This window comes from Lepus europaeus, chromosome 16 (genome assembly GCF_033115175.1).
Source record: "Lepus europaeus isolate LE1 chromosome 16, mLepTim1.pri, whole genome shotgun sequence".
Classification (NCBI taxonomy): domain Eukaryota; kingdom Metazoa; phylum Chordata; class Mammalia; order Lagomorpha; family Leporidae; genus Lepus; species Lepus europaeus.
The window spans coordinates 48639483-48666994 of NC_084842.1; the positions used below are offsets into that span (position 1 = coordinate 48639483).

Here is a 27512-nt window from a genome sequence, read left to right on the forward strand (position 1 = left end):
AGTCAAAAAAAAAAAAAAAAAAAAATCAAGGAAATGCAGGGTTTATCTTCTCAGACTAAAGTAGCCAGGACAAGAAAATGTTGGTTTTATAAATATGTCTCTTAAAATACAAAACACCTAAGGTTTCTGTAGATAGCTTCAGTTATACAAGAAATTCATGTTCATTTTTCAATCAAAAAGGATAAATACAATGTTATACCATTTTGTTTTGTTTTGTTTTGTTTTTTAAAAAATGCAGCCTATGGGACTGATAACAAGCCTTGGGCAAAAGGGAAAGGCAAAAAGGGAACGATGGACACCCAGGCAACCTGGAAGACTCGGAGTGCAGGGTGAGACCAGGGCGACCCTACCGATCAGTAAGACAACAGTGTGGATTTGTAAAACGCCTGAGCTGGGCTACTTTATATTTTAAAGTCCACGGTCAGAATAGAGCCCCGTGGGGGCAGGCTCCTGGCTGCAGCAGCACCCGGACCGTCACACGTGTCCCAGGAATAAGGGGTCTGCATCACCCTCCATGATGAAGCTGCACACCTAACAGTTCATGCAGCTTTTCAGGCGCCAGCGCGCAATGAAGGGTGAGGGCAGAGCTACAAGCCTGCAGAAAGGGCTTCATGTGAGTCAACACTTTCCTCTCCGGGGAACATGGTCTCATCAAACGCTTTTCAGATGACAAGAAATCATGCTGGAGTTTAAGACTTTTAAAACAAATACGGATGGAAGTAACGTTCAGTCATAAATTACTTCACATCAAAATTGGGAATTGGAGGCCAGAAAAGGAATACTTATGTGTCAGAGGTAAAATGATGTGGCTGGCATTTAGGCAGTAGCAAATTTTACATTACTCTTTGTTACTACCATCTTTGTTTTAAATATATTTTTAATTGATTTTGTTTATTTGAAAGGCAGAATACAGAGAGACAGAGAGGTATCTTCCATCCACTCCCCAAAAGCTCACAAGAATGCTCCAAAGCCAGGAACCAGGCACTCCATCCAGGTTTTCCATGTGGGTGGCAGGGGCCTCAGAACCTGAGCCATCATTGCTGCCTTTGAGGGCATGCCTTAGCAGGAGGCTGGATCCGAGCAGGGGCAGGACTCAAACCCGAGCGCTCAGAGGTACAGGCGTTGGCGGCGTAGCCTGCTACACCACAAGACCCACCCTCCATTGCTACTGTCATCCTACTAAAGGAAACTTTTTAAATTTTTTATGGACAGGCAGAGTTAGACAGTGAAAGAGAGAGAGACAGAGAGAAAGATCTTCCTTCCAAATGGCCGATACGGCCGGCACGCTCCTCCTGGTCTCCCATGCGGGTGCAGGGCCCAAGCACTTGGGCCATCCTCCACTGCACTCCCGGGCCACAGTAGAGAGCTGGACTGGAAGAGGAGCAACCGGGACAGAATCCGGCACCCCAGCTGGGACTAGAACTTGAGGTGCCAGCACCACAGGTAGAGGATTAGCCTAGTGAGCTGCGGCACCGGCCCTAAAGGAAACTTTTTTTTTTTTTTTTTTTGACAGGCAGAGTGGATAGTGAGAGAGAGACAGAGAGAAAGGTCTTCCTTTTGCCGTTGGTTCACCCTCCAATGGCCGCCGCAGTAGCGCGCTGCAGCCGGCGCACCGCGCTGATCCGATGGCAGGAGCCAGGTGCTTATCCTGGTCTCCCATGGGGTGCAGGGCCCAAGCACTTGGGCCATCCTCCACTGCACTCCCTGGCCACAGCAGAGAGCTGGCCTGGAAGAGGGGCAACCAGGACAGGATCGGTGCCCCGACCGGGACTAGAACCCGGTGTGCCGGCGCCGCAAGGTGGAGGATTAGCCTAGTGAGCCGCGGCGCCGGCCCTCTAAAGGAAACTTTTATCTTCACTTTTCACTAGGCAATATAGAATGCCATCATCCTATACTTTAGCTTCCTGGACCATACGCAGAGTTAGAACTGGAATCATCCTCACCAATTAACTGAATTTGTTACTTTCACTATGAGCATGCCCATAGCTAACAGCCTTATTATGCCCAATGCTGAAAAAGCAAAAGTTCCATAAAAAGAGTCTGATAATATACAACACAACCGCGTTTGGAACTGCAGTGACTCACAAACGTTCCCTGGCTCCTGAGAGGAAACTGAGTCTGCAAGCGGGGGAAATGGCTCGGTGACTTGTCCGACAGGGGGAGCGGCAGCACCCAGCCTTCCTGTGATCCGAGACGGCCCAAAGCTAGAGAAAAGAGGCGGTCACAGCCAAGGACAACACCTGGCTCTGAGACGAAACACTGCTTCTAGTGACTTCTCGGTGGACCCCGAAGACAGCCGCTAAGCAGCTGCTTTCCTCACTGCCTGCATGTCCGGCCCCTCCCCTCCCCAGCGTGCTGGGTGCTCTGCTCACATTCCTCTCACACTACTGCTCCTTTGCGCGCCAGCACCACCTTCTCCGCGCGCAGGCAATCCCCATGTTACCAGAGAACATGAAAGCACCGTGCACCAGACGGCCTGCCAGGGTCACCCAGCGAGGGAGTGGCTTAACCAGAAATAGAAGGCAGCTCCTCCCGGCATCCAGCAGATTAGAGCAGATTACAGAGGTTTAGCCGAGCTTCAGCAAATGCTTCAGGTGAAATCATGCATGTAGTCAGGTACGAGAGGAAAATCAGAAGATTCTACTGGCAAAAGTGAAAGCTTAAAAGACTGCCATGCCATGCAAGCATCCCAGGCCGCTGTACGTGCAGGAATGCACCATGGAGGGGCACCCTTGTGCCGTGTTTCTCCTTTTTCCCATAGGGTCTACTGAAAACAGACGGGATATTTTAAGGGGCTATATATGAAGTGATCTCTGGGCAGGAAGTGACCGGTTATCGTCTCCTCCAAAGGACTGAGGGAGGGGCCTACAAAGACTGTGTTCTGTGGCAGGTGTAGGGCAGAGAGAAGCCCTGGTCAGAAGTCACACAAGCTAACAATAGACACTTCATGCCTGAGAGAAAAACAAAGGAATGGCACAGAAGAGAAACCCAGAACACACCAGTCTCTCCTTGTACACAACCCCTAAGCTATTCAGCCCCCAAACCCACTCAGCTCCACAGTGGTTTCTCACTTACACCAAACTCAGTCCTACCTTTTGGGACCTTGGCCCCAGGTGAGAAACACCACCAACAGCTTACAGTAGTGGGGCTTCTAGCTCCTACTGCTAGGAAGCCCGTTTTCAGGGGTTAAGGACTCCCCAGGCATGCTGGCAAGGCTAAAGCAAGGAGATGTGGTTTTCCTGGCATATTGAGGTAGAAGCATATATCCAATCTCCTAGGGAGAACCCATCAAATGGTGACCAGGTATCACACCATAATCACCAGCAGACTTATTATACCTTAAGTATACTTAAGAATTAATAAATTCTTAATAAATAGAATTTCGTGGCTGGAATGCACATTTAATTCATGATGCTGTTTGGGAAAACATCTGGGGAACTGAGTAGTTCAAGTTCAGTTATTTCTTATTGGGACAAGACTGTCACCTAGTGGCTGAAGACTGCACTCACAAATGATTGCTGGACTTGAAAAGGGGCATGGGGAGTGGTGATGGAGGAAGACATCACCCAGCTCTCAACGGCCACCCTCCACAGAATGCCTGAGCTCACACTCCAAGAACTGGAGAAACTACGTGGAATAACACAAGGCTCAATTTGGGAGTGCGATTTACCACACTGGTGATCCCAATATGGAGTATAATTCCCTAAATTGGCACATTGGAATTATTCAGCATCGACACTCAGCTCTGAAACCTGAGAAAATGCGGCTAAAAACGTTGAGCAGTAAATTACAATTCTGACACGGCCTCTTAAAACCTCTTTTCACCTCTAAATAGCAGGTGGACTTCCACTTTCAGCTTGGCCAGAAGACTCTTCATAGTCTAAACCCATCTGGCTCCTGTCCGCTCTCGTGATCCCAGTCTGTCTTTCAACAGGACCCCCGTGGCCCCAGCGACGCCGAGACTGCAGCACTGCCGTCAAGCCCCTCGGCAGGGACCGTCCATAACCCCCATCTTGACATAAAACTACAAGTCACTGCTGGCCACAGCTAGAGGCTTCGACAAATACAGAAACACTTCCTCTTACCTTTTGTGAATTTCATGTAATGAACACGGTTTTTGGAGATTTTGGACTTCTCCTCGAGGCTGAAAGATTTCTTTTCCTTGTTGTCCGAGGAATCTTGAAAAATGAAAGCCTTCCATTAAACTCCACGGAAGCCATTCTCATACAGGAAATCGTTTTACCTAAATAAAACTTTTAGGAGCCCCACTATCTGTTATTGAACCTTAACCAAGTGATTAGAAATATTTTCCTTAAACAGCATACCATGGGTTAGCAGAGACTATCTTAGAAATCTGTAAGATCTTTGAGGAGGAGAAACTTGTGTTCACACATTCACACTAGTCTTACTCATAATAGTAAAGTGCTAGAAATAACCCAAAGGTCCTTCAATGGGTGAAGAACAGCTTAGCAAATTGATATATCCTTACACTGGAACACCAACCCACAATAAAGAGGCCACGCTACAGATGCATGCCACCATAGAAGGACCTCAGGGCACTGAACGTAGGGACAAAGGTCAATCTAGCAGTGAGTGTTTGGCCTAGTGGTTAAGGTACCGCTCAGGACACGCACATCCCACAGTGCAGTGCCTGGGTTTAAGGCCTAGCTCCACTCCTGACTTCAGCTTCCTGTTAGTGCACATCCTGGGAGGCAGCAGGTGGTGGCTCCAGGCGGGAGACTGGACTGAGCTCTGCTGCTGTGGGCATCTGGAGAGTGAAGCAGTGGGTGGGCGCCTCCTCTCAGGCTGGCTGTTTCCCTCTGTGCCTCTCAAATAACTCAAAGGACCACCCAGGGCAGGTGTTGGACACATTGGCTAGGCAACCTCTAGGGCCACCTGCACCCCTTGCTGGAGTATCCACTGCAAGTCCTGGCTCTCCTTCCAAACCCATCACAGAAATGCACATCCTGGAGACGGCAGGGGATGGCTCAAGTACCTGGGTCTCTGCCCCTCATGTGGGAGACCCTGATGGAGTTCTGGGCTCTTGGCTTGGCCTGGCCCAGGGTTGGCTATTGCAGGCATTTGGGTTGTGAGCCAGTGGATAGAAGAGCTCTCTCTCTGCCTTTCACATTAAAAAATTAGGGACGGCTTTTGTGGCACAGCAGGTTAAGCCACCGCTTGTGATACTTGCACCCCACGTCAGAGTATCTGCGATCACATTCCGCCTCCGCTTCTGATCCAGTTTCCTGCTGAGGAACCTGGGAGGCAGAGAATGATGGCTCTTGGTTTCAGCCCAGCCCAGCCCTGGCTGCTGTGGGCATCTGGGGACTGAACCAGTGGCTAGATGATATGTCTCTGTTTCCGTCTGTCACTCTGCCTTTCAAATAAATACAAACTTTTTTTAAATTAAATAAAATAAAAAGGTCAATAAACAAAGAGTATATACTGAATGGTTCCATTTATAGTAGTCTCAAAATGATAAAACTAGATAGAGAAAGATGGCTGGCCTCCAGGGGAAAGGGGTCAAAGTAGGGTGGGGTGCAGGGGGATAAAGGAGTGGAATATAGGAGCAAATACAAAGAGGCAGCAGGAGGCAGCTCTTCTGTGGTACTGGGACAGTTCTGCATCCTGATGTGGTGGGGAGAGGAATCTGTGATAAAACTGTGCAGAAACACTGCACACATGCTAGATATGAAGCTGAAAAATGCAAAAGCAGAGTAAGTTCTGCAGTCTCATTAACAGTAACTCCGACTGCGGATTTCCCGGCTATGACATGCTGTGAGTAGCGTAAGATGCCATCCCTGGGGACACTGGGCTAAGGCTATTCAGGACTCTCCATACAATTTTTCCAACTTTCAATCAGCCTATAATTATTTTAAAACATAAAGTTTTTTCAAAACAGTGAATACAGGTAAGACAGGCTGAAATATCATCGCAGAGGCCACTGGTGTGGTGTAGTGGGTTAAGCGAACTCCTGCAATGCTTCCATCTCTATAGAAGCACTGGTTTGGGGCCAGTGCTGTGGCACAGCGGGTTAAAGCCCTGGCCTGAAGCACCGGCATCCCATATGGGCGCCGGTTCTAGTCCCGGCTGCTCCTCTTCCAATCCAGCTCTCTGCTATGGCCTGGGAAGGCAGTGGAAGATGGCCCAAGTCCTTGGGCCCCTGCACCTGCGTGGGAGACCCGGAAGAAGCTCCTGGCTCCTGCCTTCAGATTGGCATAGCTCCGGCCATTGCAGCCATCTGGGGAGTGAACCAGCAGTTGGAAGATCTCTCTCTCTCTCTCTGTCTCTACCTCTCTCTGTAATTCTGTCTTTCAAATAAATAAAATAAATCTTAGAGAAAGAAAGAAAAAGAAGCACTGGTTCAAGTCCAAACTCTCCACTTCCAATCTAGCTCCCTGCCTAGGAATGCAGCAGATGGCCCAAGTGCTTGGGCCCCTGCCGCCCATTATGGAGACCTGGATAGAGTTCGTGGCTCCTGACATCATGAAATAGGTGTGAGATGCTGGCCAGGTGAGGCCAGGTGAAGAGTGTGAAGCATGACCTGGAGGGCTACCTGCAAGGTGACAACAAAAACACAGCATGGAGGAGGGAATGGGCTAGATGCTTCTCCTAACAGAGGAGGAGAATGTGAGGCACCAAGTAGTCCCTTCCAGAGCAAGTCCCCCACTCAGGGTCACCGTTAAGACACCAACTAGCAGTCCACACTCCCTCCCCTTTATCTGTCTGTCAAGCCCAGACAGAAGAGTACCACAGAAAGAGCATCAGAGGGAGAAAGGGGACTGAATTTCTCTTAGTCTTCAGGAAATTTAGGTCCAAGGGTAGAGACAGGGGAAGAAGGAAACGTTCACCTTAATATCAGGGCAAAACAAGCCCACTGGGCGGCATGTTAGCTAACGGTTATCTTGTCCAGGAAGAAGTTATTGATTTCCTAGACCACAGTGTGAATTCCACAGAAGGCTCAGAAGGTGACGACGGATGTGTCCAGCTTTCCCACAGTGCCCCATGACCTCAACAGGCAGACACATCCTAAGCCACTTCCTGGGCATGTCTGGAGGGCTTCTTCATCACCAACTTTTTCTCCTCTTTTCCATGACCCAAAACTTCATACAGCAAGTAAGATTTTTTTTTTAAAGATTTATTTATTTGAAAGTCAGAGTTACACAGAGAGAAAAAGAGAGACACAGAGAGAGAGAGGTCTTCCATCCGCTTGTTCACTCCCCAGTTGCCCAATTGGCCACAACAGCTGGAGCCGTGCTGATCCGAAGCCAGGAGCCGGGAGCTTCTTCCTGGTCTCCCACATGGATGCAGGGGCCCAGGACTTGGGCCATCTTCTACTGCTGTTCCAGGTCATAGCAGAGAGCTGGATTGGAAGTGGAGCAGCAGGGACTCGAACCGGCACCCATATGGGATGCTGGCACTGCAGGCGGCAGCTTTACCAGCTACACCACAGCGTCGTCCCCAACAAGTAAGATTTTCAATGTTGGTGTTGCATATTCTCATTGTGCAGGAAGTGATCAACTTAAAGGAGCTACCACCAGTAGAAGGCTCGAGCAGCACCAGGCGCTGGGCCAGGCTGTCCAGGCACTCTCGTACTTCTCCCACAGCCCTACAAGGTAGCTGCCGTGGCGCGGGAACGTAGCGCAGGGCAGACCCGGAGGAAGGCCCACGCAGGCGGCAGCTATGAAGGACCGAAGCAGGCAGATGCGGCTGAGAGGGCACACCCCACATGCCAGCAGAGCCGCTGTCAGAGCTGAGAGGCCGTATGGACCCCTCTGGGCCCGCAGACTCACCCGCGGAGGGGCGTCTGAGCACTTCTCTGCACCTCCCAGTGCTCCCCAGCGGGCAGGAGCAGCATCTGCATCTCTTCTCCCACCGCCCTCCTCTCCTGTACAAAGGGAAGGCCACCTGCCCGCTTCCCAGGGCAGCGTGGGCAGAGGCAGCCTCCAGTCAGGGTCCCAGGGCAGCGTGGGCGGGAGGCAGCCTCTTGGCAGAGCAGCTGAGGCAGCCCCTGCGCCACCTCATTAGGACATGCGCTGCCAGAGACTGCCCTGCCCGGTGTCACAAATGCTGCTCAGAATGTACGATGTCCGGCCTGGCTTCACTAACTGCAATCTACTAAACAGAACGCCAGCCTAACCCAAAGGCAACTGTTCTACAGCTGAAGCCTCGGGGTTTCACAAATATTTACATGTATTCGTTTTGTGGCAGAGAAACATGGCAGGATGACCAGCTTCTTAAACGTTCAAGCATCAAAATATGTTACCAGAAAATACCACGGGGCTAGGAAGTGGAGCACCTCCTCATTTCTGACTGCTTACTCCGGGAGCCGCTGAATGGACGGCGCCGAGGAGCAGACGGCTTTGGTATTTAGCGTCCACTGCAGACATTTTTAAACATCACCTACTGTTCACTGGAGACATCCAGAGATATAATAGCTATAGATTGAAATGTCAGTATTTCCCCACAGGCCAGAATTATATTCTTTGCAACTATTTACCTATGGCTTAAAAAAAACACCAAGATGCCAGTCTAAAACTGTGAGGGCACACTGTGTTTCAAAGCTCTCTTAGGGGAAATGTGAGCAAAAACAAAGGAAAAAAGTGAAGATGCGCACCCTAAAAACAACCTTTGTAAATAACACGTTCCTAGCATCCCAGTTTACTTCCAAAAATGCCGAAGAACATAAGCGACAAATATCTGATGCAGGTTAACAGACGTTTCCTAAAATTAAAAATCCTCCAAAAGACTAAGTAGAGTCTGATAGGAGATAATTGAGACAGGGAAACTTAAAAATTAAATTTTAGGGGCCGGTGCTGTGGCGCAGCAGGTTAAAGCCCTGGCCTGAAGCGCCGGCATCCCATATGGGTGCTCCTCTTCCGATCCAGCTCTCTGCTATGGCCTGGGAAAGCAGCAGAAGATGGCCCAAGTCCTTGGGCCCCTGCACCCGCCATGGGAGACCTGGAGGAAGCGCCTGGCTCCTGGCTTCGGATTGGCGCAGCTCTGGCCGTTGCGGCCATCTGGAGAGTGAACCATCGGATGGAAGACTTCTCCCTCTCTCTCTCTCTGCCTCTCCTCTCTCTGCCTCTCCTCTCTCTGTGTAACTGCCTTTCAAATAAATAAATAAATCTTTTAAAAAATTAAATTTTGAAGAATGTAATGATTTTCATGACCCACAAAAGAAGAGAATTATCTCTAAAATCTTCGCAAGACTACGAAGAAGATAGTATGGAATCCCTGCTTAGTTAACAGGCAAACCAAAAAATTCTGTAAGCAATATTAAGGAACTGAAAATATTACAGCAGAAAAACATTATTAGCTCATTGTGCCACCTATTTTTCAGATTTAATACAAGTACAATGCATGACTATGACCAAAAATCCACTTGGATAAAAACACTGGATCTACCAAAGATGACACAGCAGAAAAATGATCCATTAGGTCCCCAAGTTCATTCCTTGGAGCAGGCTGTCCCTTAAAGGAATATTCTAAATGCTTCCTTCAATACTTGGGGGTGGCAGTTTAAAAGGCCTGGTTTGGATAGAGTTTGAAATGCAAGCGTCTCTATCCCACGGGTCTGGCTGCAGGGCAACCGGCCCCCTCTAGTGGTCTTAAGGGGGAACTGAAATCTGTGGATTAGTAACCACAGCTTTCACACTAATGAAGACACTTGTACACCCCAGGCAGAAAAAGAAAACTGAACCAGTGTGGATTAACTTCTGAACAAGACTGAGTGAAAACAGGTAACACCTCTTGAAATCTGTTAGGCACGCAGGCCTTCCTAACCAATAACACAGGGACCTGCTGGGTCCATAGAAATAGCCCACCTACTGCACTTCTGCAGCCAATGCTCAGCCCTGACCATCAGCACAGGCAGGACAATGGGGCCCTGTCCTGAGCCGGGGCTTCCACAGCCTGCAATGGAGTCTCTCACCAAACCGTGCTCAGGACACCATCAGATCAGAAGGAAGTAACTTTCCAGCTATCACCATCAATTTCAAAAACACTGAAAATCCACTCCCTTTTCTCCCCATCTGCAAACGGAAGCCCAGGCCCCTTCGTCACCGAGCCTGAAGCCCAGGCTCTCCTGTGCTCTTCGCCTGAACCGCTGCACAGTGCTCTCTCACTCAGCGCGCCAGGTACTAGGAGTTATGACACCAAGCGGAGTGCAGAGGCATCTGTGTAAGAGCAGGGGGCAGGGGGAGATGTGGGCAGGGGGCGTGTAGGGGAGGGGCTTTAAGAAAGAGCTCCTCCATGATTATGGTGGTGGCAAAGGCCACCTGGCTGTCTGAATCTGTTTAGAAAAAGTGAACACTGTTTATATGAGGGTACTTCAAAAAATTCACAGAAAGTGGAATTAATTGAATACATATGTTTTCCTATGTACGTTTTTAAAGATTTATTTATCTGAAAGAGCTATAGAGAGGGAGGGAGGGAGGGAGAGAGTGAGATCTCCCATCCACTGGTTCACTCCTCAAATGGCCACAGCGGCCAGGGCTGAATCAGACCGAAGGCAGGAGCCAGGCAGTACGGAGTCATGGCTGGCCGAGGGGGCCGCGCGGTGAGCCGACCTGGGGCCTTTCTTCCCTTTGCACGAGTGTCTAAAAGCGGCAGTGAAGAAGCTGAGCAGCTAAGCGGCACGTCTGACATTCACAAGCTTCAAAACAGAAGAGGAGAAGGGGCGAATCACTGAGCTTTGCAGCAAAGGAGGGAAGCATGGGAAGTGGCTGCTAAATGCGACCAAGAAGAAGCTCTAAAACCAAATTTAAATGATTCTAAGTACCTAACGCGCATGGGACAGAACTATAAATGCGCAAAGGGGCTAGAGTAAAAGCCAGGCTCGCCTCTCACCCAGAGCCTCTCCCTAGAGGCAACCACTATTTGCAGGTTCTTAAGGATCATTTCTGGAACTATCCTGTGTGTACAAAGAGCAGACAGTACAGACATACTAGAGACGCACTGACCTGTGGGCCAGACAATGCTTTGCTGCAGGGGCTGTTCTGGCTCTGCAGGATGTTGTGCAGGACCCCTGGTCTCACTGATCCTCAAGCGTGGCCATCAGACTGGTTCCTGCCATTGCCAACATCACCCCCAGCTGAGAACCAGAGCACCCACATGTTATTTCCTCTCTGTTTTTAAGCCTACAAACGCATGCCTTCAAACACTGGTTTTCATCTTCCTTTTTCATTGTGTAACACTGGAGATCATCCATCAGTAGTATGGGATTTCAAATGCTACTTATGCACTCCTTTTTTGTTTTTGAAACAGACTTATTTGGGGAGAAAGCATAATTTCTTTTTGATTTTGTTCACGACACTAGGAATAGCTTAACCAAAATGAAGCCACAATCCGTGTACCTAAAAGTGTCGCTTGGGGTGGGCATTCGGCACAGTAGTTAACCAGTGGGAATACACATCCACATGGGAGTACCTGGGGACAAGTCTGGGCTCTGCTCCTGGCTTTGGTTTCCCAGTGTGGACCCTGGGAGGCACCCGGTGATGGCTCAGGTGTTCAGTTTCCTGCCACCCACATGGGAGACTAGAACTGAGTTCCTGGCTCTGGGGTTTGGCCTGGCTCAGCCAGACTGCTGCAGGTATCTGGGAAATGCCCCAGTGGATGGGAGATCTTTGTTTCTTCTCTCAAATAAACAAAATAAATAAAAAAATTTTTAAAAAAAGTATCAATCCTTACTTGGAGATCGTATTATCCTAATTACTGATAATCAGTAATCAGGGGAAATATTCTATTTTAGAGTTTGAGCCTTGCAAATCCTAACAACGATAGTAAGTCCCTCGATGTGTTAGCAGGTTTGAATCACTTTAGATGGATTAGTGTACTCAGCTCTCACAACAACCTCCAAGCAGGATACCACCGTCGCCACGCTATTACCACAGGACACCAAGGATCAGACATGTGGGTGTTAAGAATCAGAACCAGAATTTAAATCCAGGCAAAGGGGCCGGCACTGTGGCACAATGGGTTAAGCTGTGCTCTGCGGTGCCAGCATCCCACATGAGCACTGGTTCATGTCCTGGCTGCTCCAATTCCGATCCAGCTCCCTGTTAATGGCCTGGGAAAGTAGCAGAAGATGGCCCAGCTACTTGGGCCCCTGCACCCACATGGGAGACCTGGCTGAAGCTCTGGGCTCCTGGCTTCAGCTTGGCCCAGTCCCAATGGTTGCAGCCATTTGGGGAATGATTCAGCAGATGGAAGATCTCTCTATCTTTCTGTCTCTGTCTCTCTCTCTCTCTCTCTCTCTCTGCCTCTGTAACTTTGCCTTTCAAATAAATAAGTAAATCTTTAAAAAAAGAAAAAGAATCCTTGAGTTTTACTACTTCAGATATTCTGCTTTTTCTAATATGAGTTCAATATTTTCACAAAACATTTTCCTTACAGTTTTCTTTTGCTAACAAATTACCACCCTTCATATAGGACCACACATAGAACTGTTAGGGAATTTCAAAATCTTTATCCGATGGATGAGAAAAGCAGTCCAGGTTATACATTTCTGAGGAAGCCCGATGAGGTGCAGGAAAACACACACAGCACCTTCCCCAGCGCTCCGTGGGCCCACTCCCACACACGGCGAGGCAGTGAGCCTTCCTACAGTTACGTTGCCCTGTGATCTGCCCACACGATGACCAGCATATTCCGCCAGCTCCCTCCCACGCAGGACTGTCTTATGCATTGGTATGTGCTCAAGCTTGAAGTAATTCCTTGCACAAATCCCAGTAAATGCTTGCTGAACTCAAATCTATGACCCAGAAGAGGCTCCTGACTTCGGATAAGCCCGGAGTGAGCCAGCGATGGAAGACCTTTTTCTCTGTCTCTCCCTCTGTCTGTAACTCTACCTCTCAAATAAATAAATAAATCTTTAAAAAAAAAAAAAAAAGGAAGCTATACGATACTCAGTAAATATGAAGAGACACAACATCTCTAATCAACAGAAAAATGCAAATCAAACTAAAATAAGACCCCATCTCATACTCATTAAGATGGTTTAAAAAAACAGAAGATAACGAACACTGGGGAGGATATAGAGACACTGGAACCTTTGTGTGCTGTTGGTACAGCCACTAGCACCAGAGAAAACAGTATGGCAGGGCCGCCTGCACTGCCGTCACCACAAATGAGTCACAGCTGCTCCACTTCCAATCCAGCTCTCTGTTAATGCACCTGGGAAAGCCGAGGAAGATGGCCCAAGTATCTGGGTCCCGGCCCACATGTGGGAGACCTGGTTGGAGTTCCAGGCTCGTGGCATTGGCCTAGCCCAGCCCCAGGCCATGTGGCCATTTGGGAAGTGAGCCAGTGGATGGAAAATTGCTTTCTCTGTGCCTCTCCCTCTCTCTCTGGAGCTCTGCTTTTCAAATAAATAAAATAAAATCTTTTAAAAAATTAAATGAACAACCTTAAAAAAAGTATGGCAGTTCCTCTAAAAAATTAACAATAGAATTATGATATGATCTAGCAATTCCCCTAGATACATACCCAAAAGAACTGAAAGCACATCAAGGAGATATGTGCACATCCAAGTTCACAGTATTATTCATAAAAGGTGGAAACAATCCAAGTGTTTTGATGGATGGATGGATAAATGTTTTCTATAACTACCAAATGGACTATTACTCTGCCTTAACAAGGAACATGTGCTGTAACATGAATGGCCCTCGAGGACATTATGCTAAGGGAAATAAATCAGTCACAGGAGGACAAAGACTGTGTGACTCTTAGAGTAGTCAGTTAGTAGAGACGGAAAGGGGAACGGTGGGGAGTGGGGCTAGGGCTGGGGGAGTTGCTGTTTGATGGGTACAGAGATTTGGTTTCACAAAATGATGAGGACACAGTTACGGCGGCAGCACAACGACGTAAACGTACTCAATGCCAGGTCACAGTGATGGTCATGTAGTGTCACATTTTCACCACACCAGCACCAAGTACATAGTAAAATGGTAAAGGTGGTAAATTTCATGATATGCAGTTTACCTCTTTTAAAAAAATGTGCAGAAAAAATAATAGTCTAGAATTCTTTATGAATATGCAGTGGAATTAATTAAAGTTATATCCTTTTCTTCGCAACAGCCAGGGAGAAAAAACTTCTGTTATACTCTAAAATCACATCTAATGGCCACAGCTTCGGAGACGGGAGACTCAACCATCCATGCCCTTTCCCTCTCCCAACAGTATTGCCTTTCTGTTAAGGTAATAGACAAAATGCAAGGTTCTCTATTCCATTCCTACAGTTTGGGAATAGAATGTCTACAAGGAGCCCTTTGCAACAAATGTGACTGTTCCTGAGCAACCTGAACCACCTCCGGGAATTTCAAATGGAAACAAAGTCTGCTGGGCTGAATCAACCCAGCACAGGGTTTTCCTTTAAGCCTTCATTGGCTACTATTTAAGGGTGCTCTTCCTATTTCTTGCTTTGCATTTTAAAAACATCATCTTGGTCATACTCAAGCATTCTTAGAAAGATCACTATATCAAATTTGACGTGTAAACTAAATGGATTTTATCTTGCCATGCTCAAATTCTTAATGGGGGAAAAAATGTTTGCTTGTGGCTCAAAGTTCATTCAATGAAAACACCATTAAAATACAAACAGAAATAAGCATTTTTAATAGTTTCAACTGCTTCACCTTCACACTCAGGCTGCTTACAGTAAAGAGTTAACAGGGGCCAGTGCTGTGGCATAGCGGGTAAAGCCACCACCTGCAGTGCCATGTGGGCGCCGGTTCTAGTCCCAGCTGCTCCACTTCCAATCCAGCTCTCTGCTATGGCCTGGGAAAGCAGAAGATGCCCCAAGTCCTTGGGCCCTGCACCCGCGTGGGAGACCCAGAAGAAACTCCTGGCTTCAGATCGGCGCAGCTCCAGCCGTTGCAGCCATTTGGGGAGTGAACGAGTGGATGGAAGACCTTTCTCTCTGTCTCTGTCTCTCTCTCTGTGTGTAACTCTGACTTTCAAATAAATAAATACATCTTTAAAAAGAAAAAAAAGTTGATAACAACAATATTTTACACTGAGATTACATCCTGTAAACCTGATGATTAACAACACAACATCTTCCTACCTGCTGTTTCCTGCCCATGGCAAGTGTTCAGTTCGGCCAGGAGCTGGTTAAAATCATCTTGATGAGCAATCCAGTTGTCCTGAAAATACCAAAAAGGAACGAATGGGAACCTGTGGTTTCCCTATAATGACTGAGAGAGGATATATTTTAAAGAAAATCTGGTAGTTAATATAAAATTTTTAATGGTCCATTAAAATGCTCTTTGAAAAATCAGAATGGATTCAAGAAACATGACTTCCCTAGATCAATATTAAGAAGGAGCTACTTGGAAGCCTAAGCCTTGATTTCAAAACTGGGTGACTTATCCAACTTGTTGTCAAAAAACAACAGGCTGTCTATGTGTTAAATATTAAAATAAGATTCCCACCTTTTTCCCATTTGGGGAAACTATGTCGTTCCCAAGGCAAGAGCAGTAAGAGATATAGACACTCTCTTTTTTGCTCAATAGCACTTAAAATATTTTACACAATTCTAATTATTTGCATCAGCTCTAATTTTTTATTCTGTAAACTCTGGTGAAGGGATGAGGAAGGACTATGTCCCCTGGATCAATATGCACACATTTATATGGTGGCTGGCTAGTAAGTTCATGACAACAAGCAGAATCTGACTTTATAAGACAATGTGGATCTCCAAAGAAAATAAGTATGTCTGTGTTATCTAGCTCTCAAAAACTACATTCAAAATCAACCTTACACAAATGCTTTCTTTAGAAGCAGAAAATCTGCACCGCACCAATCCACTCAATGCTGCTTTACTGATCGGAACAAATCAGCTTACCTAAAGTAACACTCCTAATTTTCTACCAGATTCTGTTGGCTGCAAAAATCTAGGAAGAACACGTTCAGCTTTCGTACTTTCTAAAGCCAACAGTGACACTGAAAGTGGAAAGCATGGTAGTCCACTAATTTTTAATTATACTGTCACATTTTTGAAGTGTCAATGTTCAAGAACAAATGTGAATAAATTCAACTGCTGAACACCTGAAGTCAGAGACAGACAGAGAGGAAAGAAACACCACTTTCCTGCAGTACTTCCAAAACAAAATATCATCCACTTTCAATAAGATGAGCTAATATTAGAACACAGGTAAAGACAAAAGCTCCTTTCTGTTCTGAAGTCAATTATTTCTATAAAAAGAAAACTTTTTGCCAAGTTTAGCAATAAAACTAACCTGGGTCTCTTAGTCATGAGCAAGTAAGGCATCCCCAAGGACAGCAAGCAAGGTGAAAGCAGAAGACATAATGAAGAATCAGCTTAGCCGGGGCTCTCAGTGACACAAAACATGGACTATGCAGACTTGCATGGTTAAAACTGCTCATCAATGTATTTACAAAACCAAAGTCAGTCAAGCAAGGCAAACACCCAGCAGGCACCCTGTTGCTCACTTCATTATTGATCGTAGCTCCGAGTCCCAGGTGATTATTTTTAACTTGAACTTTAATATGCTCTGTGGCTCCTTGCTCCTGAGCCCCCAAGCCCTGTAGAGATCAAACACAAAGTTAGCATTTGTACCACGTAGAAAGGGAGATTCCCTCTTCCTGCTTTCAGCAACTGTTTAGTTAGCTACTAAGCGTATCCTGGCCCTCTGGGGAGACTCAGTCGAGTGGATTCTTCCAAGGTAACGTGTCTATTAACATCAAGGAGGCACTTAACACATGCCAAATCTTCAAACTGAGACCAAACCCAAGGCCCACATAACCACTACCCAGGCATGCCCCTTGCAGGTGCTCGGAAGCAGACCACTGCTGTAAAACAAACGGAAGCCCACTGGAGGTCTGGCGTCTACGGCTCTCTCCATTAAGTAATTTCACAAAATGACACAGAGGAAGGAAGGAGGCAGAACTCCAAGTGACCTGCGTCAGTGACCACTCCTGCATTTGGAAGGTATTCAGGTAAGGAGAAGAACCAGTGCAGGGCTCTACACAGGGCTTGGTGCACTGGAGAGCTGCAAAGGCACCCAGGTGGCTTCAGCAAAGTGAATGAGGAGGGCTAGATCTCACAGGATGGGACTTCCTGGAAAGTTAAGGTAGGAATCTGCTAGATTTTTAAGTGGGAATGACATGATCTAATCTCCAGAGATTAAAAGCTCATTCTATGGGTGGCGCTGTGGCTCAGCAGGTAAAGCCACTGCTTGCAGTGCCAGCATCCTATATGAACACCGGTTCGAGTCCCGGCTGCTGCACTTCTGATCCAGCTCTCTGCTATGGCCTGGGAAAGCAGAAGATGGCCCAAGTCCTTGGGCCCCTGAACCTGCATAGGAGACCTGGAAGAAGCTCCTGGCTCCTGGCTTCAGATTGGTGCAGCTCCAGCCATTGCGGCCAACTGGGGAGTGAACCAGTGGATGGAAGACCTCTCTCTCTCTCTCTCTCTCTATGACTTCTCTCTGTGTAACTCTGACTTTCAAATAAATAAAACAAAAAAGACCAAAAACAAACAAAGAAACAAACAGCTCATTCTGGCTGTTTTATGATACCAGAGAAGGAAGAGGGAGGAAGCAGGGAAGCAGCTGAGAGGCAGGGGCGGGGCTAAGGACAGGTGATGACAGGGACTGGACCAGGGCGGTGTCTGGATACAGAACAACGATCAGGGATGCAGAACCTCAAAGAGCAGAGTCCGCAGAGAGACGGCAGAATCCCTTTCTGTCCTGAAGTGAGTATTTCTACAGAGAATGGGGAAAACTTGGGGCAGAAAAGATGCGGGAGATGGAGGGTTTTACAATAAAAATGGCACCCTTGAGACACTTCGTCCCCAGGAAAAGGTCTCCGCCTGGTGCACAGACGACACAGCTGGACTAGACACAGAAAAGGGCCAGTTCACAGGCGTCAGATAATTCCAAGCATGGCACAGGAATGCACAGGACCACCTGAACGGAGCACTCGAATCGGCCTGGGGCTGAACACAGGGGAGCTCTGCAGGAACAAGAGCCAGTGTGGTCAGGGAGAAGAAGAAAGCAAAAACAAAACGGGAAAGAGGGCAGTGTGTGGAAGCCGAGACAGAAGTGTTTCCAAGAGAAAGCAGGCTATTATTTCCAACACTGCTAATGGAGTGACCACTATGAGAACAAAGTGAACTTGACAACAAGTTCACTACAGACCTTGACAACAACCATTTAGGTGTCGAGATAGCGGAAGTTCTTATTTGAGTCAGCAATAAATGGAATGTGAGAAAAAGGAGAAGACACGTAATCTACTTATAATGGGGAATAGCCATTACTCTTAACAATATAAAACTCTGATAGTTGGGTATGATGCCATGTACAATGAATTTAAAAGATGCTAATTGGGGCCAGTACTGTCATATAGCAGGTAAAACCCGTGGCCTGCAATGCAAGTATTCCATATGGGTGCTGGTTCAAGTCCTGGCTGCTCCACTTCCAATCCAGCTCTCCACCACTATGGCCTGGGAAAGCAGTGGAGGATGGCCCAAGTGCTTGGGCCCCTGTACCCACGTGGGAGACCTGGAAGAAGCTACTGGCTCCTGGCTTCGGACTGGTGCAGCTCCAGCCATTGCGGCCAACTAGGGAGTGAACCAGCGGATGGAAGACACCCCCACACCCCACCTCTGCCTCTCTAACTCAGCCTTTCAAATAAATAAATAAATCTTTTTTAAAAAAACAAGATGCTCATCACAGTAGTTTAGATGATAAGAACTGACATTTAGAAGCATATTCAAAAGGTTCATGGAAATGCAGAATATGAAAACCCACGCATGGATTCCAGACTTTTTGCTCGAAAAGAGAGAAGAGAAGAGAAGAGAAGAGAAGAGAAGAGAAGAGAAGAGAAGAGAAGAGAAATTTTTCATTCTGTTTTCCCAGGATCTTTCTGAAATACCCTAATATGTTCAACTTTATCATCATATAAGGACTACAATTTATTTCTCCAAAATTATTTATTGATCCAAAACATAAATTCCTCCCAGTCTCCTAGGGATATCTTCTCTGGCTGTCTAATCTCTTTGATTGGCTCAATTTCCGCCCCCATTTTCCTCCTAAATACCTTTCCTTTAGACCACCCCATCTTCTCTAGCATCCTCTGGCCAAACTTGGAGTCGTCATTACTCCATGCTGTGTTTCTGGGATCCAGAGCCCACTTCTGCTTCCGCCGACCTGTAAATGAGAAAGTGTATCATCACAAACACACATGTACATAACACAGGCACGCACACATGCATAAAATATGATATGTCCTACTAGATACAGGTGTCAGAGTCAGCACAGAGTGGAATGTTGATAGGTTGGGTCATGTCTCCTGGTTTCCTTAGCCACTCAACACACAAACTGACCTTACAAGAATAAAATTAAAATGTTTCCTATAAATGTGACAAAGTAAAATAAACACTCGGTATACTATCCGTTGAGCCTTCCACAGTAGGTCACTGGCAGCAAGACAGCACTGTCGACACCAGTGTCCTCATCAGGGACAGCACCAGCACCGTCGCTGCATTCCTTGTCATCTATTACGTGCCGAAGGCTGTACTGACATTAGATTCAATTTTCAAAGTATCCCAATGAGGGGAGATAATTTTATCTCCATCTTTCAGGTGAAAAAATACAGGGCTAAGGGAAAGAAATCTACCTAACGTGTCCCCAAGCAAAATCAGACCCTTTCTACAAACCAAGGTCCTACTGACTTCAAAGATTTACAAGTCTTCCTAATCCACAATGTAAACAGTCACTATGATTTTGGGGACAGTCAACTCAATCTTCTATACACACAAGCTACAAGTATCCCCTTCTCACTGAAATGCTCCCAAATCCCATCATTTATTCCCTGAACTTCCAGTATAGATTATGCTTCTTTTTTGGCTCTTAATTAATTCTAGTGCTTTATGGCTAAATATGCATCCTCTGTGCTTCCTATTAGACAACAGCTTCCTCATATGGGTTGCTTTCATAACTTTCTTTCTTATGTATCATTTCAAGACATAAAAAGGAAAAAAGTCTTGCCTGAAAAGACACTCAATAATAAATACACAAGTAAATGTATGAATAAATAAGAAAGACAGGAAGGAATGGGGTAGAAAAGAAAGAAGAGAATATAATTATATTTAAAAAAAGCTAGGCCAGGGCCGCGGCTCAATAGGCTAATCCTCCACCTGTGGCACCGGCACACCGGGTTCTAGTCCCGGTCGGGGCACCGGATTCTGTCCCGGTTGCTCCTCTTCCAGTCCAGCTCTCTGCTGTGGCCTGGGAGTGCAGTGGAAGATGGCCCAAGTGCTTGGGCCCTGCACCCGCATGGGAGACCAGGAGAGGCACCTGGCTCCTGGCTTCGGATCAGCACAATGCGCCGGCCGCAGCGCACCAGCCGCGGCGGCCATTGTAGGGTGAACCAACAGCAGCAGATGATGGCCCAAGTACTTGGCCCCTCCCAGCCATGTGGGAGACTAGGACAGAGTTTCTGGCTCCTGGCTTTGGCCTGACTCACACCTGTTGCAGCCATCTGGGGAGTAAACCAGCAGATGGATCTTTCGGTCTCTCTGTTTTTCCCTATCACTCTGCCCTTTATAAATAAATCTTAAAATTAAAAAAAAATACTGCTATGAGTTTCATTTTTTAAAAAAAATATATTATTTATTTGAGAGGCAGAGCTACAGAAAGAGGAAGAGACAGAAAGAAATGTCTTCCATCTGCTCGTTCACTCCCCAAATGGCCACAATGGCCAGAGCTGAGCTGATCCAAAGCCAGGAGCCAGGAGTTTCTTCTGGATCTTCCATGTGGGTTTATGGCCCCAGGCATTTGGGCCATCTTCTGCTGCTTTCCCAAGCCATAGCAGAGAGCTGGATTGGAAGAGGAGCAGCTAAGACTAAGATACCAGCACCACAGGTGGAGGCTTAGCCCATTACGCCACAGCACCGGTCTCCATCAAAGTATTTTCTGAAAATATTAATCCTGGACAGATGTTCAGGATTAGGATTCCTTGGGGGTTTTTTGTTTGTTTGTTTGTTTTTAAGATTTGTTTATTTATTTGAAAAGCAGAGTTAGAGAGAGAGGGAGAGACAGAGAGATCATCCATCCATGGTTCACTCTCCAGGTGGCCACAGCAGCCAGGGCTGGGCCAGGCTGAAGCCAGGAGCCAGGAGGTTTATCTGAGTCTCCTACATGGGTGCAGGGGTCCGAACACTTGGGCCAAAGTGCTGTCCTCCGCTGCTTTCGCAGGTGCATTAGCAGGGAGCTGCACTGATACCCTATGGGATGCCAGTGTGACAGCTTGGGGAAAAGCTACACCACAGCTAAAGCACTTTTTTTTTATGTATATAAATAACTGACCATAGGGCCTCAAGTTAATCACTGCAGTCTGAAGGAAAATGATGGCAGACAGAAAAACCTATAAAGCTCACGAAACAAGAATACGAAACCTCAAAGCCAAGCTGGTCAAGTGAGAACGTGGAGGCGGAGCATCATCCTCACTCGCTTCCTGCCTCAGTGTAAGCACGCCACCTCACTCTGGACGGCCTGTTCCTGGGCAGTCTCATAATTAAAAAGTAGCATGACCTCTGGGCAAAGGGACTCACTGTGCTACAGGTAAAATCAGAGGCCCCTGACTATCCACGTCCTGGCAAAAATGAGACACGCTTTACCAGAGTTAGGCAGAAAAAGCCACTTGAAAAGCAACAAGCTGGACTCAAATTTATGGCGTTGTCTAGGCAAAGGTCACCCAGAAATGCTCCTCCGGGTAAGCCACTGCTTTGTCTGGGCAAATACGCGGCGCAACACGGGCTCTGCTGCTGCACGCCTGCGGAGCTCTGCCTTGCAGACCACCAGGGTTCTACATGGCAGCTGGCCATGGGTGTGCCAGGGTTTAAGTCTCCATACAGTGCTTGTCCAGGCACTCTGACGCTTGTCTAAGGCAGAGGGTTGAGAATGACCAAGCCCATCCTCTACTGTTGTTCCTAACAGTCCACAGCACTTCCGTGAGACTCTGGCGACCAAAGGGCAATTCTCACCCACGGAGGCTAGATCATTGGTACCCAAAGGAGGAGGAGCTTTGCGTTAAAGTAAGAAGCTATAGGGCCAGGCCGGCGCTGTGGCGCAGCAGTTTAAAGCCCTGGCCTGCAGCGCAGGCGTCCCACATGGGCTGGTTCAAGTCCCAGCTGCCCCACTTCCAATCCAGCTCCCTGTTAATGTGCCTGGGAAAGCAGTAGAGGATGGCCCAAGTCATTGAGCTCCTGGACCCTCGTGGGAGACCCAGAAGAAGCTCCTGGCTCCTGGCTTCATCAAATCAGCTCAGCTCCTGCCGCTGTGGCCACTTGGGGAGTGAACCAGCAAATGGAAGACCTCTCTCTGTCTCTACCTCTCCCTGTAACTCTGTCTTTCAAATAAATAAATCTTAAAGAAAAAAAAAAAAAAAGAGGCAGTAGGGCATGCAAATATGCAGATGCAGACCCTCCCAGAGGAGGGCGAGGCAGCCACGCCCTGATTTCTGATTGGAACAGCATTTCCCAGGGGTGTGTCCTGGCTTTGGCGTCACCTACATTTCCAGGAAAACAATTCCTAGCAAGAAGACAATCCCTGGTCCCTTCCAACTGGACTGCCTTTTACCTGTGCCTGTGATTCCAGGGCCAGGGTCTGCTCTGTGCTCAGCTGTGGGACAGAGCTAACGCAGCAGTCCTGACTTCTACCCTTTGAGAGCCTTGCTTACAATGCTGGCCCTTTCCTGGGAACTTGATTTCAGAAGTGTTCCCCATTCCCAGAACGGACGCGAGTGGCCTGTTTTTACGAGCAATTCAGTTTATATTGACCACCCGTTCTTTTGGAAGTCTAGAATTTGGGTACATTCCAGGCCAACACTGCCTCCGTGAACCACTCCCTGGAAAAAACTCTGAACACGGAGAGTTGAGCGAGCGTCCCTGGTTGACAACATTCCTCATGTACTGTCACAAACTGCTCCTGGGGGCATCAAGTACACCGCGTGTGACTCCACGCCGAGAGGACTCTGGAAGTTTGTGTCTGGTCTCCAGTGAGCTGTGCCCACGTGTCTTGGGCTTGCACCGATGTTGCTCTGTTACCCTTCAGCTATGAATCTTAGCTATGTGACCAGCAAGTCAATGAATGTGGGGGTGGGCTTGCAGACTCCCACACAACCTGGAACAGCAGTGTAGAGACAGCACTGGCCCCGGGGGAGGGTCCTGAATCACAGATTTGGGATGCTGGTTTTAACTGTGCTCTGGCAGGAATCCCTCCTACTCGGAGTTCTAAATGGAATGCATTTGGGGTGGTCCCAGTACCCAAGCCTCCATTCAGCAGCTTTTCAGTCACTCTGCCTGGTACTGCATGGCTTATGCAAAGACCAAGCTCATTCTCAAGGCTGCTTTGCATCTCAAGAGCCAGGGACAGGCATCTTCTTATTTTTCCAGACATTTTCAGATATTCACGAGCTCAAAATATATATCACAGATGTATTCTTGTTGAAAAATTATTCAAGACACATTCAAGATTGGGGAAACTGCAACATAAAATTTTAGGCAAAGAGCAACAAAACTCAATAACCATAGTGTTGTGGTCTGATTAGAAATGTACTGATTGCAGGTGTCAGGAATTGGTCTTGAAAAGGAGCGTATATGAAAAAAGAACTATCCATTCATCATCTGGGTCGAAAACGGCAAATTACATACACAAGTGAAGGTGAGAAATGAAATTATTGCCTAACACAAGGGGAAGTTTGTATATTTCCTGTCTTATGCATGGGAGAGACAACAAAACAGCATCTGGTAAAGAAACACAGGCTAGGGGCTGGCACTGTGGCACAGGGCCGGTTAATGCCCTGGCCTGAAGCACTGGCATCCCATATGGGCGCCAATTCCAGTCCCAGGTGCTCCTCTTCTGATCCAGTTCTCTGCTATGGCCTGGGAGAGCAGTGGAGGGTGCCCCAAGTCCTTGGCCCCCTCCCCCCGATGTGGGAGACCCAGAGGAGGCTCCTGACTTCTGACTGGCTCAGCTCTGGTCATTGCAGCAATTAGGGAATTGAACCAGTAGATGGAAGACCTCTCTCTCTCTCTCTCTCTCTCTCTCTCTCTGTGACTGTCTTTAAAATAAATAAAACTAAACCTATAAAAAGAAAATGAAAAAGAAATACAGGCTAAAGAATATTTTTGAGAAGTCAAAAGAAAATCACAAAAGTATTAAAAGACATGGTAAAAGACCAGCACTGTGGCGTAGAGGGTAAAGCCACTGCCCGCAGTACTGGCATCCCATATGGGCACTAGTTCGGTCCTGGCTGCTCCACTTCCCACCCAGCTCTCTGCTATGGCCTGGGAAAACAGTGGAAGATGGCCCCAGTGCTTACGTCCCTGCACCACATAGGAGACCCAGAGGAAGCTCCTGGATCCTGGCTTCAGATGGGCCCAGCTCCAGCCACTGCAGCCATTTGTAGAGTGAACCAGTGGATGAAAGACCTATCTGTCTCTGCCTCTAACTCTGCCTTTCAAATAAATAAATTAATTAATTTTTTAAAGATTTATTTATTTATTTGAAAGTCAGAGTTAACAGAGAGAGGAGAGGCAGAGAGAGAGAGAGAGAGAGAGAGGTCTTCCATCCGATGGTTCACTCCCCAGAGGGCCACAACAGCCAGAGATGCGCCGATCTGAAGCCAGGAGCCAGAAACTTCTTCCAGGTCTCCCACGTAGGTGCAGGGGCCCAAAGGACTTGGTCCCTCTTCCACTGCTTTCCCAGGCCATAGCAGAGAGCTGGATCGGAAATGGAGCGGCCGGGTCTCAAACTGGTGCCCATATGGAATGCCAGCGCTTCAGGCCAGGGCATTAACCTGCTGCGCCACAGCACCGGCCCCTAAATAAATATTTTTTAAAGTTATTTTTTAAAAAGTTAAAAAAAAAAAAAGGTAAGTGCCTGTGGTGAAGATAAAAGAAAACCTAACTCATATGACAAGGAAAAGCAAAGGACATAGCACGTTTAATGAGGGGAAAATGTTCACTGCCTAATGTTAAGTAGCTGAAAAAAATAGAATACAAACTTGAATTACAGAATGACATGTTTTATAAGGTATCAGAGAAGAATTAACTGCTGGGCAGTGAACTCATGCGTCTGGAATGTTTCTATTTTTTCTAAAATGAGAACCCAGGGATGGGTTTCGGTGTAGCAGTTACGCTGTCATTCGGGACAATGCTCCACTCCCGATTCCAACTTCCTACTGATGCACAGACACCCAGGAAGGAGCAGGCGATGGCTCGGGTTGAGTCCCTGCCACTCATGCGGGACCCCTGACCTGGGTTTCCAGCTCCTGCCTCGGGCCTGGCCTGGCCCCAGCATCTGAGGAGTACCAGCAGATGCGAGCTCTCAGTCTCTCCACTGAATAATAACAGATAAAATAGGAACACCAATCCTAAACGTCTTATCACAGGGGATGCTGTAAATCAATTCAGAAAATTATGAAAAAAGACAACTCAGAAGGTTATATATCATCACGACAAAGATTTGGAAAAGTTGGACTAACAGTTGGAGAAGAGAACCGAAAAACCCTCTTGAGACTTAACATCTACAAACAGCACATTACACCGGATACTGTGTTCATGTAACCACTTCATTAGTTTTTCAGCCAATCCAGTGAGAAGGTGATCAGAGAAACCCACCAAGGAAACACACATAAATGAACAGCAGAGCCAGGGCCAATGTTTCCAAACGCAGGCTGAATGAAGCCTGCAGCAAAGGTTCACCAAGGAGATGAAGAAGTAACAGCCCACAGGGTCACCATCTAAAACACATTCCTTCCTATGAGTTCCCGTTTCAAAAGAGAAAAATCGCTGGTCCTAGCGGCAAGAATGTAAAAATGTAGACACAACTGCATCAGCTTTGCCACTTTCCAACTCAATGACTTGGGGCAAATCACTTTCTTCTGAATCTCAATTTCTGACGGCGCAGAATCAGGACGGCGCCCGATTTCACTCATCTGGTGCTCCCGGTCCTTAGGTGCTTCCTTGCCTAATAGGCTACTGAGAGCACTTATCTCACAAAACCCCCGTATGGCTGCTGTTGGCCGGCAACCAACAGGGCTCGCTACACCGCTTTGGAAAGTTAAGCGCCGGCTTTCTGCGGCCGAAGCGCGACTGCCATCTGGCGGTGAGCAACCTTAGCTTCAGCAGAAGGGAATTAAAGGACTTCACTCCAGAAAGCGGAGTTATGTCAAACGCACACTGAGGCAGTATGGGATGCTGAAGCTACACCGCTGGTTAAGGAACAATTCCAACCAAACCAAAACTGCCACAGTCTTGGAATCACTGCCTGAAGCCTGCATCGCCGCCGCCACCTGCCTGCCTCCCTGTCGTCCCCAAATTCTAACTTCCTGTGCGTGTGGTTCTAACCCTTTAGCTGCTTTTTTCTGGGTCCAACACGTCTTCAACAACACGATTTCACTGCCTGGAGCGAGCCCTCTAACCCAACCTCCGTTTTTTATGCTGAAGAAGCTGAGCTCCGGGGAAGTGAAGCCATCAACCAGTGTCCCCACGACCGAAGGAGGCAGGGCCAGTTCCGGGACCCGGGGTCCTGACTTCCTCTGGAACCCGCCGCACGCGCCCCAGCTCTAGCAGACCGGCGGGTCGACTTTCGGGGCGAGCCAGAGATCGGATCGCCAGAGCCCGGCCTCTGATACCCCTGCCTCGCTGCTGGCCGGCCACCCACGTGCCCGCCCCTCTCCGGGCGCCCGGCGGGTCACCCAGCACCTTCACCCTCGCGCCCAGGTCGGGCCTCTGTGTTCTACACTCACGCTCCGCCAGCATCGACATGTTGCACAGCCTGTGACGTCCGCGCCTCCGGACCTGGAGACCGTGGCTGCCCGGTGCCGGCTCCTGAAGAAACTAGAAGCGCACAACTCTCACGCCGGGCAGTCGGCAGCAGCCCGGACGCAGGCTGCTGGCGTCATCGGCGTGCGCCTCGCGCCCGCGACCACGTGGCGGAGGGGCGGGGCATGCTGGAGTGCGGGCGGGGCGACGAGGCTGGGGGCGGGAGCGCGGGAGGCGGAGAGAGGCGGAGCCTCGGTTGGCTTGGGCAGGTGAGCCACCTGAGGCTGGTTACACCGAGGGCAGGGTGGCCCAGGTGATCGCATCTCTACGCGCTGGATGTCAACACGGTGCCTACTGGAAAGAAGACCTCCGGCCCTTGTAGCCAAGTGGGGAGTGAGCCATCGGATGGAAGACTCTCTCTGGCCCTCCTCTCTCTCTGTGTAACTCTGACTTTCAAATAAAAATAAATAAATCTTTAAAAAAAATAAATAAAGACCTGGCCTCTGCCCCCCAGCAGCTCGCCGTCTCAGAGGACAAAGGGTTGGAGAAACTTGGGCCGTGGTGCCCCACTTCTGGCCTCTGATACAGATGATAGATTGCATTAGGTGTGACTAGGTCCCGTATCTTTCTGTCCGCCTGTCTGTGGAATCCCAAGCCAAGCAGATACCTAATTCCTGGGGCAGGGGGGTGTCTCTGTCTAAACACCAGGGTGCCT

The 27512-nt window shown here is 48.0% G+C and overlaps 1 protein-coding gene across 1 annotated transcript in view; it reads right to left on the minus strand.

Moving 5' to 3' along the window:
* The window catches only part of PINX1 (PIN2 (TERF1) interacting telomerase inhibitor 1), a 94993-nt gene extending 68074 nt beyond the window's left edge, over positions 1–26919 (minus strand). The window contains exons 1-5 of the mRNA XM_062212874.1: positions 26782–26919; positions 19066–19175; positions 16456–16548; positions 15068–15146; positions 4086–4178 (exon numbers count right to left, since the gene is read on the minus strand). Coding sequence (XP_062068858.1) covers positions 4086–4178; positions 15068–15146; positions 16456–16548; positions 19066–19175; positions 26782–26800 — 394 coding nt within the window. The 5' untranslated portion in view covers positions 26801–26919. The remainder of the gene's footprint in view (positions 1–4085; positions 4179–15067; positions 15147–16455; positions 16549–19065; positions 19176–26781) is intronic.
* Between the last annotated feature and the right edge of the window lie 593 nt (positions 26920–27512).